General features: G+C 40.3%; 1 protein-coding gene across 2 annotated transcripts in view; it reads right to left on the reverse strand.

Moving 5' to 3' along the window:
- Nucleotides 1–2,323: 2,323 nt before the first annotated feature.
- The window catches only part of lpgat1 (lysophosphatidylglycerol acyltransferase 1), a 46,569-nt gene continuing 34,704 nt past the window's right edge, over nt 2,324–14,188 (reverse strand). For both annotated transcript variants that reach the window (XM_022769511.1, XM_022769517.1), the window contains exons 7-8: nt 4,302–4,408; nt 2,324–3,282 (exon numbers count right to left, since the gene is read on the reverse strand). In XM_022769511.1, the coding sequence (XP_022625232.1) occupies nt 3,131–3,282; nt 4,302–4,408 (259 nt within the window). In that variant the 3' untranslated portion in view covers nt 2,324–3,130. The remainder of the gene's footprint in view (nt 3,283–4,301; nt 4,409–14,188) is intronic.

A 14,188-nucleotide genomic window follows, 5' to 3' on the forward strand; every position in this document is an offset into this window, starting at 1 on the left:
ATGTCTCAATCCTTTTCACTTTTCTTCCTCGTTATGTTCTTAGAGACATTTTTATTGTAATCTTACTTTGACCATTTTCAATAAAAAAAAAAAAAAAAACATGGAAAAAGAAAAATTATTTATAAAAATGATTTAAGTGAAAAAACACAGTAAAACCCTATGATTATCTTGTGACTATGTGAATGTCCTGTATCATTATGCTTTACCATTTCCTGTGAGGCAACAGTATTTGCTTTATAGAGTTCATAAATATATTAAAGAGAAGCAGTACACGGGTTAGGATCTTTATGATGTTTTATTCCAGCACAAGTTTTTTGTGTTGTAAAATGGCTGTGTAGCTAGGAATTAAAGGAGAAGTACAAAATGGAAAATTACAGACAGTTCTAGTATAATTTGTTTAAATCCCTATTTTGTTTATTTCCTAAAACCACATCTAGGAAAACATTATTTCCCTGCCTTCTTTGGAAACATGGTCAAATAAAAATTAAAAAAGAAAAGAAAAGAAAAAAATTAAAAGGCAAAAAAAAAAAGAAAAAAAAAAAGAAAAAAAAAAGATGAAGGTTCATTTCAAGTCACTCTCACGATGGAGGGGAATCTGAAAGGGCCGCTGGATGAAACACATTTACAGCCTGATTCAAAATGTATTCACCTACCCAATCAGGTAGCCCTTTTTTAAAAAGTTTCACACACAGTTTCTACCAACAGTGGCGCACAGGGAGGGCAGTAACTACTAAGCACCTTTTATGCATTAGTTCTTAACAATGATAACTGCTGCTCCTCTATAATTTTCCTATTTAAAGCAGGCTAAGCAAATTACATATAATTGACCTCAAAACCACAACACAAGTACATTCGAGAGAGAACAGCTGCATCATTGCAGGGCCCTGCCAGAGTTTCCCTTCTAAGTGAAGAGTGATCCCTTCCTCACTGGCCCAGTTTTAGCTCGACTCCTTGGAACCATCTTTATAACAAACAAACCAAATGTTTGTCCAGAGGGATTGTGAGGAAACAGCATTATTTGGGATTGTGGTCTACCAGGACATCAGGTAAGGCTTGATAGTCGCAGTTTTTCCACTAATTCCCGATGATTTAACATGTACAATTGTACAAGTCTGAAACTGGGCCCATGTTTTGCTGTGCAAATAGTGTGTCAGCCAGGACACAGACATACAGTAGCTCTAGTGTCTTGAAGCACACAACAACTTCCTGCTCAGGAGTTCAAAGAAAAAAAAAAATACAGGTTTAACACTGAGAAGTGAAGGGAAAATCCTTGCTCTCTTCTTCTTCCTTTTTTTTTTTTTTTTTTTTTTTTTTTTTTAAACATTCATGATAATTTAAACTAAAATTCTCTGAAATTATCACGGACCAAAAGAGAGAGAAACGCTGCAGTTATTCCATTTCCAACAATGAAAACTCTTCCTCTGCTTTATGTACAAGATTTAAACATACCATGACATGAGGACAAAAGTTCATGTAATTTAAAATGAAATAAAATTTGACCACTTGTGGTGAAATTGCCGCCACACTCTGACGTCACAGAGCAACACGACATGAATCATATATATCAAAAATGGGGGGGGGGGGGACAACAACCACACACACTCACTTAGGCAGGTTATGCTGTAAATTTACAGTAATGACACCTATAGTTCTGTAAGCCAAAATCTCTATTTTAGAATGCTGAACATTAGGGTAGCTTTCTATAAAAATCATATTTTTTTTCCATGTCTTTTTCCCACCCCGACAACACTAAGCATATGGCTTAAATATTTGTAAAACTATATAGTCCAATGGGGGAATAAGAGTCTGTGCCTTCTCAGTCTGGCTTGCTGAGATGATCCTCGAGACAGACGTCTACTCTGCTGTGTAGCTGCACATGGCCGTGTGTGCGCATGTGTTATTTGTCTGTGTAAGTGTGTGTGTATGCATGTTGGAGAGCAGAGGGTGAAAAGGAGAATCCACATAGAGAGAATTACTTCATAGGTGATCAACTCTTGCCCTGGGTGCCACCAGACTTTTTTTTTTTGTTGTTTTTTTTAATCCTTTTTTGAATTTGTGTTTCGGCACCGTCTCCTCTTCCTTCCTTCACGTTTGAAACAGAAAAAGATCCTTGATCAAGCACCGCATCATAGCCACCGTCCTTTTAGGCTTTCAGCAGGGCTGCCAGTGTAAACATGATCCCCCTTTTTCAGTGAGCTCAGAATACTGCCTCAACAGACAGGCGGACACAGGAAAAAAGTTCCAATGACAACAACATTAACAATAACAACAACGACGACGACAAAAAAAACCAAAAAGAAAACCAAAAAAAAAAAAAGACTACAAATAACGATGGCTGTAGTTGTGGAGATATGCAGGTTAAGGGGAAGAAAACAAAAGAAATTAAAACACTGACAGCTACCATTCAGGAGCATTTCCTGGGGCAGGGAGCAGTTAGGGCAGTATGGATCCTTAGTGCAATGAATGCCAGAGGAGCAGCCAGCTGTGCAGCCTCGACGTTCATACAGTCGCTCGCTCTGGAAGGTGTGGCCAACCGGGTAGTCGGCGGGCTGAAAGAGAGGTCCAGTGGGCTTCGTCAGCTCTCGCCAGGAGGAAAAATAAGGGCAGACATTATGCTTCTAGTCACATAGATTCACTCACACACGCGTCCATACATACTTTATACTCTGTAAAACTACTACGGCTAAAGCCTGGGAGGGGAAGAGAGAGAGAGTCCGGTCCAGAACGTCTTCTGGAGGAGTCCTGAGCCTCATTTTCATTAACTTTGAATAAAAAGTTATGTACGTGTGAGCGTCTACGTGTATGAGGACGTGTAAACATCAAAATGTGAGTCGTGACGAGTGCGAGAGATTATTCTGCTAGGCCGTTGGAGCGAGTGTGTGGTGTTAGGGCTGTGTGTTAAGTTAACTATGCCTGTGAACAGTCTCATATCGTATGGGCTTCTGTAATCTGTGTGTCTGTGTACTTGTCTTCATATGTTTGCTGTTTCCGGTTTAGTCTCTCCACTGTTGCAAATGTACATTCATCCATCGTGGGGGGGGGGAGGGGCATGTATGACGCTGGGCCACACACCAACCGATCCTGAGGCTTTTCCAGTGGTCCGATTAAGACTCTCGCCTCATCAGCGCACTCAAAATAAACAGCAGTAGAGGTACTGGAGGACGCTGTACCACATGTAGCCGGAGACAAAAGCAAACGACTGGATGATGCACAGCCACACAGGGTCAAGGGTCATCTGCCGGGAAACAGCCTCCTTGTGTCCTTCTGGAGGGGGGAATGATCCTGTTTAGAAACGGATAAATACAAACTTGTCAGCAGTTTGCTCTTACGGAGATTTCTCGGTCTTTGATGCCACAGAGGTTGTGGTGATTTAAAATTGAACTGAAATTAAAATTTATTTTGGCTTAGAAATCTTAGAAATTCAATGTGTTCGACGCATGACCCCCCACTGCTGGCTACTTTTGCTCTGTTATGTATATTGAGTGTTTAATTAACAAGCGGTACCCGATGCAATTCGTAAAGCTGTACAACTCCTTCTAAATTATTATCATTTATTATTATTTAACTTTACCAATGATTGCTTTACAACCATGTTGGTGACACTTCTGTGGAAGATAACGTCGCTGCGGAAAATCCTCCAACTTCAATTACAACCAGGAGACTGATGTGAATGGTTATTCTGATGTGGTAGCTTGTAAATAAAGATTACAACATTAGCTTAACCGTCCTGAGAGACAACACTGAGCAGGCGTGGCAATAACATGAATAAAAATAGGCGTTTAGAGGGAGTAAGTGCTAACTGATGCCACCAAATGCAGAATGCTGTGAGGGGACAGAGGGCTTCAACAGTTCAGGAGCAAAAAAAATACTTTTGTTTTTGTTCATACACCTAACGGGGCAATAATATGCTATTTAGCTATATAGTGCATTAGAATTACTACCTGTCATTTATTGAGCGTCTCTGAGCGAGTTTATCTTTCCACTATACGATGCCCTCCAACATGCCACAACTGAACGAAGTAAGCAGCGTCCATGGCATGAACATTTCAGAGATGAGAAGACGACTGCTGCAACTCAAACTTATTGTAAGCAAGTGTCTGAAATTTCATTTTACTGCCCACTCCTGAGTGAACTACTGTTTGTATTATATAGGGATCAGTGAATGAGGAAATGAGGGAGTGATTTCCACAATGTCCACAAGCAGTTTCTTGCCTCTTTTGAATAATAGAGAAAATATGTGCGATAGCTGCACTGTTATTATGTTTATTATTTCAGTTTGACTTTACCAAAGTGAGACAGACCTGTGTCGTAGAAATGGGCCAGCAACTCTTCCTTCTCCACAAACCTCTGATACAACCAATCAGTCAGGGCCTCTGCCTCCACAGGAACCTCTTTTATTGGGTACATCCTGAAGGAAAAGAGAGACAGACAGACAGGGAGAGTGATGAGAAACACACACACACACACACACACACACACACACACACACACACACACACACACACACACAGAGGATAACTGAAGTCTCTCTCAGCAGAAACTGTCTGCATTGATCCGTCGTGGAAGCTGCAGTCCAAACCCAGGACGTCAGCGATGGTCCCTGAGCAGAGCAGCCTACTTCAAACCACAGTCTATTACAGCAAGTCTGTCTTTGCTGTACCTTCAGCTTGTTTTAGGGATTCATTAGTTTGGCAAGCTCATCAGAGTGTCACAGGGAGACAGAAGTGCTGAGGGGGACCCCTGACAGGACACAAGACAGGTCTGCAGCTCCACAAAGCGGCTGTTAGAAGTGAGTGGGAAGACGAGACCGACAAATTAGATCGAAAAAGTTAAATCAGTTTTGCTGTCAAGGAAGGGAGAAATCACATCTCCAAACCAGCGCCGGCCTCATGGAGCTGAAATATCATTAAATCGTGACGAGGCGTAAAGTGGTCAGGCTTTCAGCGTTTTGAAATCAGACACAGTGTTTTACGTGTGTGGGGGGCGCTGTGGTCGTACAGCAAGACTCCAACTGCAAAAAATATTCATCATGACTTTCCAGAGCCCATGTATTGGTAAATTGATTGATTGAGATGACAGATTGTATTTGCTAGAAATATCCTGAAAAGATAAAAGTAATGGTATTTTATTGAAAAAGAGTGCTGTTTAAGCAAAGTAGGAATTATACAGTTGCTTTGTTTATTTTTCTAATCACATATGAGAAACAGTGTCCGCTGCACTGGCTGACATTGTGAAAACAGTAGGAGGCTTATAAAAAAATAAAAACTAAAAAAAAAGGGTCACTTTTACAGGCCATGATGAGAGTGCTGATGAAATCTTGTTTTTAGCCAGAAGGGGTCCCTAGTAGGCTGCACTCCCACACAGGCAGCTCCTGGTCACCTTCAAATAGAGGTTACAGTCTCCTCCCTCAGACAAGCATTTCCTCTGCACTCAAGGCTTGCTCAATATTCCCGACAGGATAACGTCCAGAGTAACAGTACGTCTGTGCCTATGAGGAAAGCTTCTGTAAGAGGGAAGTAATAAGTGATACAGTATTGATCAGTAGAGTGTTCAATATGTATTAGAACGCAATCTAAGAGAAGACAGTTGTCCTGTAAAAAAATGATGTCTTTACTTTTAGATGAGGACAGGCATGTTTCTTCTGCTACGCTGCAGGTACAAACGAATGATGATGAGTTAAAGACAATCTCCAACCTCAGTCACTGCAGCTACATGAACCACTACTCTCACGATTGCCTCAATAAAAATGTCATTAATACGAAACTAGAAAATAATCAAGAGTGTTAAATGAGTTTCTGAACGAGTCTTTATTCTGATTCTGAGTGGGATAAAAGTGAGCTAAAGGGACTCGTTCAGACAGAAAATTAATCAGCAACTCAAATGTCTATTATTATTTGCTGCTAATCTTTTTCAGATACGACAGTAAACTGAATATCTTTGGGTTTTGGACTGTCCCCTTCATCTCTGGGAGAATAGAACAGGCTTTTTTCCTGACCTTTTATTTATGAAATAATTAATTGTCGAATCAAGAAAATACTTGGCAGGTTAAGTGAGAATGAAAATCACCATAAAAGTACAGAACCGAAATGAAAATGAACGTGCAGCTATGTGGATGATTGTGTAATCATTTTTGTAATTTCTTGAAGCAAAAAAAGTGAAATATTTGCTGCTTAAAGCTCCTCAGACATCAGGATTTGATGCCCTTCTCTATCTTATATTAATGTTAAGTAAATATCTTTGGGTTTTGGATTTTTGGTCAGACAGAATAAGGAATGTTAAGACTCCCCATTTTATTGACATAATGATGAACTGATTAATTTAAAAAAAATAATCTGAAAATGAATTGATACTGAAAATAATCATGAGCTGCGGCCCTAATTTCCACAAGAGTATATTCAGGATGGTTATAATGATCAATATAATGTAAATACAAAATAATCACAATAAACACTCACATGACAATTTCAATTGTGTTGAACAGATACTAATAAAGTTTAACCCTTTGATTATTGACATTTCTTTTGAAATGAGCCCGTACCGTCTGGGTCTACATGAAGCATTTTTATTCTCACTGAGCACATATGCTGAATATTATTAATGTAACATTAGGACATTAGTGCAAATAGACAAAAATTGGTCTGAAGCCATTCGTATGACCATATCAGGAAAAGGCTTGGCATTCTTGTTCCACACATCAGAAGAGCAGGAGCTGATGATTCAACACAGACTTCCTGTTGGTTTGTATATCTTAAGTGCATATCTATGGACACTTCTCCTCATTATCCAGCAGTTCAGTGTGTGAGTGCTGCTCTGTGGCAAGTCTGAACAAGGTCCTGTTTAAGTAGAGCAACTTTTATGTCCCAAGCGGCATGAAACTCCTGTTAAATTCAAGATAAAACTGAGTAAGATCAACCACTTTCATCTGTGAAAGGTTCTAATTAAGCTGAATTTTTGAAGATAAAAAAAGCTTTTGACCAACAGCTACACCAGCCACCCCCCCCGAGCAGCTCAGGCTGCCCAAAACTGGTGCTAAGCTGCTGTGGCCACCTGATAAGGTGATTAGAGGTCAAAGCAAGACGTTCCACGAAAGCTTCTCCTACTGTGTCTGTGAATATCAGGTATCTCGTGTGTTACTGATGTGCCATAGGAACCAACCACTCACACTGATGCTTTTCAAACCACTGAGGAAAAAGAATGAGTTCAGGAAGAGGCTGAGAATAATAGACACCATCAGTACCCTCTAATAATAAGACTGATGAGATAATATGTGGACAGAAAGTAGCAATTAAAGCAAAGGATAAATCAAACAAGTCACCACTACAACAATAAAAGCAGTGTTTTCCTGTAACTGCCTTCTAGTTGTAGTGATACGTGGTAATTTGTGGTTTTGGCTGCACATGCAGCTCCCATTACCAGTTTATTTTTGGGGTGTAAAATTTAGCAATTTTTTTTCACAGTAATTATCATAGTGGTGGTGTCATTAAATATAAGTGCATGAATGAAATATGATTAAAGCAAACATGTGTGAGCCTTGAGAGTTTTTCACACCTGCTCCAGTATAGGACGCCTATATAGGTCCTCTCTGCTCAGAAATGTAAACGATAGCTCTGCAACTCTGGCAGAGGAGAAAAGGAACCGGCTTGCGCCGCTTATTGGAGGGTTTGTGCATTTTGGGCCTCTGGTAGCAGGTGGATACCACAGCGCTTTCATGGAGCTGAAATATTCATGCAGAAATCAGGATCTTTCCGTGTCTGCAAAGGCTGCTGAGGTTTGGAGGAGGCGCTGATGATTCAGATCCACAGGAAATCAACACAACAGCTCAGATAGAGGGATGTTGTTTCCTCTCCCCTTATCCGCCGCTTTCACTGGTTTAAGAGCCAGGTTTACTTGGAAACAGCGTCAGTAGCCACATCTGCAAAAGTGGCTTCACATTAACCACTTGCAGCTATAGTCGAAACAGCACGAAGGGAGTTCACAGGGTTCATTTCCTGCCAGAAAACACCTGACTCTGCATCTCAAGACATTAACAAGGACACTGTCTTGCTCCAGTCCTGTGGATAATTTCTGATTGTGGCTGCATTTTTTTCATTATCAATTAATCTCTCCATTATTTGTGCCACATTAAACGTGATTATATGTGTCAGCAAAAATCTAAATGTGTCTTACATAATATCATATATGACAAAGAAAAGCATTCAATCCTCATAGTTCAGAAACAATGATTAAAACGATTAAATGAAAGATTAACTCGCTTTCCATTATCTTTATACAGAATATTAAAGAATGTAATATTATATTATACTTGCATCAATTACTAGCTTGATGAAAAACTAATGACTACAATGAAAAGCACAATTAACAAAAAGACTCTACACTTTTTAATAAACCATTAGCAACAGTCCACAATACACACAAAGTTAGAAGAAGTCTTCCTCAGTGTGTGTGATATTATTTTAATAATAACAATATATGCTACACAAAATAACACTAGCTATACATTTTTCAAGGTCTTAAACTTAGGTGACAAGTTATCCTTTCAGCATGTGCAGACAGTTCTCTGGATGTGGTGCAGATGCCAGGACTCCACTGGCTGCTGATATGTAGCAGGTTGTACTGAAGTTCAAGCTGCGGCCAACATCAGCGATCTCGTTTTGGCTCACAGAAAACAAACGGACTTTGATCAATCAGTTTAACATCTCGCCTGGGGTGAGATGAACAGTCGCTAGCAATGCGTGTGTGTGAAAAATGGAAACATTGCTCTACAGTGTCAATACTGCGCTGAGTGAAGGGAAACGGCGCACGGCTGCATGTGTAACAGTGTACAGTAGCGATGGAGGCGACAGTGGTAGTGGTGGTGAGGAACTGGTGGTGATGTGCTGGAGTGAGGCCACGGCAGCTCTCTCATTTCCACCCTAACCCACTTGGCACCGGCCCGCTTGTTAACCTGACACCCTGGCGCAGAGACAGACAGCTGGGGGAGAGCTGCACTTTCTCCTGTCAATACCCTTCAACATCAGACTTTTACCATGTCTTGACCTGCGCTACATGAAACAGATGAGTTTGCAGAATAGATAACAAACAAAAATCTCAAATTTAGTTAACGGATTTTAATTACAGCTGTTACTTTTTTGGCAGATAGAAAAAAGGAGACAAAAAAAAAAAAAAGACAAATTAGGGTTACGAACAGTGTGAATAAGAAGCTCTTGATCCTCTGTATTCACCGCCTTGTATAAACCATTTAGCTCCTGAACAGCTCTTATTCTTGAGATATTGTTTTCCCTCCAAACTGGGCTGAGAAGCTAATTAAATTTGGACTGTGGCTGGAGAAGTCCGTCCACTCAACAAGCCTCTTTGGAGGGCAGCCAGTCATTGTTTGGGGACTCTACACGGACTTAAATCTCTACGGCTGTGAAATCTTGAGAAACAAAAAGGTGCCCTGGGAGGCATGCGCTCGGGCACAAAGTTGCAAAAGGTGAATATTGAGATTAGTGGTCAGTGTGGCTCTGGGACAAAGAAAGTCTCCTGTCCTGCTCCCCGTCTCTTTCTAGTTAAGATAAGGCTCCTCATCTATGTGCAATGAACCTGCAAATCCCAAACCGCTGCCTTCCAGTTCTTTCTCTTGGTTTTCCTCAAGAGCGACGATCAAACGAAGAATAAGTTGTTGTGTTAAATTATACATGTCTTTCTTTTATTTATGCTACACCGGATCAATAACGATGGAGATTTCCTTGTATGATTTTACTTTTATGGTCAATGGGGATCCCTTAGTAAACCACGCACTCCACATGACTCTTAAGGGCTCTTGCTCGCAAAATGCCAAGAAGCGCTTATCTGCAATCAGAGAAGTTGAGGGACGGTAGGAGTCCGCTTGTTAATTGCTCCATTTAGTCTTTAATCCGTTTCCTCTCCGACTCAAGGCAGTCTGTGTTCCAGGAAATGCTTTGGCGCAGAACAACAGACACGAGTGATTCTCCACCAAGAAATGTAAAAAGGGCTCAGCCAGAGGGAGGAAGGTTTAGGAAAACTCCCAAGGTGTTGATACACTTGACTACTTTATGTTCACATTAAAAACTTATAATGAGAAGACTTAAGCAATACGCAGCAGGCAGAAGCTTTGGCTAAAACCACGACAGACAAACTGATACTGTTTTGTTACACCATCATGCATGATCTCCAACTTATTGCAACAAAAAATATCTTAAATATATATATATATATATATATAAATAACATCAGTGACTGCTACGTAAAAAGGTTTGATTTGATTGATGATGTATTATATTGTATAGTTATGACAGTCTCGTTCTAATGAGCTGTTGCATTATTACTCAGTAATATCAGTGAGGGTGTGTCGATCACATAATTTTGTTTATGTTATAAAATTAGAAACAGCTGATAGGAGCCATGAATGCTGTCACATGTGCACTAATATCCTTGCTCTGATCTTTTGGAGTGTCCTGTTAAAGGTCATATTCTGGCTTTGAAAAGCTAGACATGTTACCTGGAGCTACTGTGACACCAACCAGGATACTGTGGCATCTAAACACCTGATCCAGGTTTCCAAACATTCTCCATTTTGTGTGCAGGTTCGTCACCAACTAAGGTTTTACAATATTTAATCAGAAAAACTAAAATATATGATAATAGATGCAATTAGGAATGAAACTAACAATTACTTTCATTATCATTGTATCTGCTGATTTTTTTCTTGATAATCGATTAGTTGTTTGGTTCAATGAAAAACAACAAACGCGATGTCTTCAAATTGCTTTGTTTTGTTTGACCAAAGGTCTGAATTACACAGACAGAAACCCACAGAGTTTATCCTCAACTGCTGAGGGAAGATCAGAAACCTGGATACTGCTCTGATTATGTTTACAGGTTTAGGAATATCCAGGGTTCTTTATCAGATCCAGAATCTGATTAAAACCAGTATGAGATTTAAAACCACAATACTAGTGTGCATATAAGCATGGCCAACTTCTTTAAAATTATGGTAATCAGTTGCTCAGTCACTTAGTGGCTAAAATGGAAGTCCAGATTAATTAGTGTACAGCAGGTTTTAGGAGGAAGAGCCAGTGTTTATTTTAAGTGTGTAAGACCAACAGATACAGACACAGAGCTATACACCTGCTGCAGGGAAAGTGTGATCTCTGTCCTTGTTTGTTTGCAGTGACAGTGTCGCCATATTATCTGTGAAATTCGTAAATTTATCACAATGACAAAAGTGTCAGAACTTGTGTACAAAGACCCGGCAGTCATTAATTCATTTCCAACTAGAGGTAGTTTATTAAAACACGACCAACTGTCCATGTTGCCCATTCACCTTAAAGAAATAGTTGCTGCCTGAACAGTGGACATGACAACTGAATATGTATCACACTATGTGGCACATTGGCAATAGAACAGGTTGTGATATCGGTCTCAGCAATTTTCCTTAAAACGCTTCTAACTCCAAGACACTGAATGCAATTTAACAAACATCCAAACAGATTTGGTTCAATCTGCCATTTAAGGGTGTTGTGACACCTGACTTCGTAAGGAGGATGTAGACTGAAAAGAGTGAAATGGAGTGGTCCCACACCAACTATCCTCCTGTTGTATTACAGTGCAAAACTCCTCTTTTTGTGATATTTCTCATCACTGTCTATGATACATGAGGTTGAGCTGCAGTCAGATGAATAATTCTCATAATCAGTTACGCCTTTGTGAGCCAAGTGTGACACCAGGGAGCTTACAAAAAAAAAAGGAAGATTCAGTAAAGTGTTGCATGACCTGCTGTAAGTCACCTGAACTTGATTGTCCCTCATGACTCTGTATAGCACTGATGAGGAAAATTCACAGTAACCAAAACTTCACATGTAACCTCGCATTTTCTATTCTTATTTAGGTTGTAAAAAGTCAGTGTGAGCACTGTTTCCCTTGGTCGAGATCACATGAGCCTACCTGCAGGTTAGAAAGCAACTGGAAAATCTGTTTTGGATTTGAACCTGAGTGAACAGCAAGCACTACAAACACTACCATGTCTTTGTCCCCCGTTATCTCTACAGTGATCTTTGTGTCTACGTGGCAGGAGCACAGTTTCACCTTGTCACTGTGACCATATGCCTCTGACAGAGTGTTGCTGTTGTCATTTGAGGACACAGGAACGAGATGTAGTGTGTGGGAGGAGCAGTGTAGAGGTTAACAACAGCCTAGCGTGAGAGCATGGACCCGTTATCAGTGCAGAGGTCACAAGTAAGGGGCCATAAAAACCACTGTCACAGGTGGACGTAGATGATGTGGCCCCAACTGACATGATGGTCATACAGATGTTAGTACAACAGCTGCTGTTTATGATGGTTCATGTTTGAGGTCAATTCAACATCAGAGGAGAAGGAGGCTCAACTCAAAGACCAGAGACTAGGAGAAATCACTTATGAAGTCAGGGGCACAATTCAGGATGATAAACTGACTTCTGAGGCCAACAATGACTTCATCTGCAAAAAGGCCAATTAGACTGTTCTTCCTGAGAAGGCTGAAGGGTGTAAAGATGACAGATCACTCTTGAAAATCTTGAAACTTTTATCAAATCAATTCCTTCTTTTTTTTTTTTTTTAAAGTTAGTTTTTTGGGCATTTTTGCCTTTATTCAGATGGCAAAGTGAGAGAGAGACAGGGAAGTCAGGGAGAGAGAGGGGATGACATGCAGCCAAGGGCCATGGGTCGGATTCGATTGGGACTAAGCCCATGTGGTACACGCTCTACCAGGTGAGCCCCACTGAGGCGCCCCCTGTCCAGGTTTTAAACATGTTGTCGGCCCAGTTGTTATTGTGATTAACAAATACTGTTGAACTCTTTATTTATCTATTTTATTATTTTATTTTATGATGTGTATTGGTTGTGTTAACTACTGTTGTAAACCAGATTGCCTCTCAGGAACAATAAAGACTTTCTAATCTAATCATGTTTAGTCTGGAGCCAATCTAACTTTTTTTTTTTTTTTTAAACAGTCCTTAATATTCTGACACAGAAAACTGCTTTTACTTTCTCCCACATTTCCAATCTGTATACAACACCGCCTCAAACTCATTGGAGTCATTTCTATGTAAAGTAACAAGAGGCCAGCGATTTCTGTGACATGAAAGGGAATGTATGAATATACAGTAACTGGTAGAGAAAACACTTGACATTGACAGAGAAGCCGTATTTAGTGTGGATCAGTCGCGGCCGGCACTTCTGTCAATCTGTCAGTTTTCACAGCTAAAAATTGAGCTAAAAAAAACCAACTTTTTTTTATAATTCAAGTGCTGCAAGACAAGTGTTGAAGATTCTCCATCAAATGAGCATATAGGTACTGGATGACTCCTACAATGGGTTTCTATGGCGACACAACTGCTCTGAAGATCCTATGCTTTGAGAAAAAAAAAAAATCTCTACTCATTCATTATCCCTAGGCACCATCTCTAATCACCAAGGTACTCATTACACTAAAAGACCAGTGTGAGGGATATTGATCTTGGAGTGAGGCGTTAAAGGGACCTCAATAAACACAAATTGGTTAAAAGAAAATAAAAAAACAGTAGGAAATGTAGTGTTTGATTTACATCTAGTAAGCACTGACTTTGCAACTTTTTTTAAACATAGTGTTAAGAGAAAAAAAAAAACCTGCCTCAGATATCCTAAAGTGTTACGTCCGGCTGCGAGCTGAGTGAGCACCTTGTCTCTGAGAGAGAGCCAGGTGTGCAGCTCCAAAGCATGCATGTGATGACCAGGCAGACTCTGACTCTATAAATCATGTCACCTTTCAGATATTTTCAAACAGCAACTTTCAGAAATGCACACAGCGGCAATAAAAAAAAAAAAAAAGAGAGGAGAAGGTGCATTTTAAAAGAAAAGGATTTCAACGTATTTAACACCCACTACTGCCCTCGCTCGGCCTCTGTACACCCACCTAGCTCTCCCATCTGCCATTCACAGAGGGCTTATGTTGCTGCAGTCTGTGAGGCTGAGATTATATGGAGAGAGGGTAGGAGACACAGCAAGGGAGGGTGGAGCTGAGGGGTGAGGACTGGAGGCAGGGACAGAAAGAGGGAGGTAGAAGGATTAAATAAAAAAGAAAAAAAAAAAGAAAAGTGCAGAGCGCTGAACGTGGATTCATCTAGAATGTTATCAAGGTCAGTTCACATAGAAACCGTCAGGCTGAGGGA

This window comes from Seriola dumerili, unplaced genomic scaffold, assembly GCF_002260705.1.
Source record: "Seriola dumerili isolate Sdu_G_001 unplaced genomic scaffold, Sdu_1.0 BDQW01000025.1, whole genome shotgun sequence".
NCBI lineage: Eukaryota > Metazoa > Chordata > Actinopteri > Carangiformes > Carangidae > Seriola > Seriola dumerili.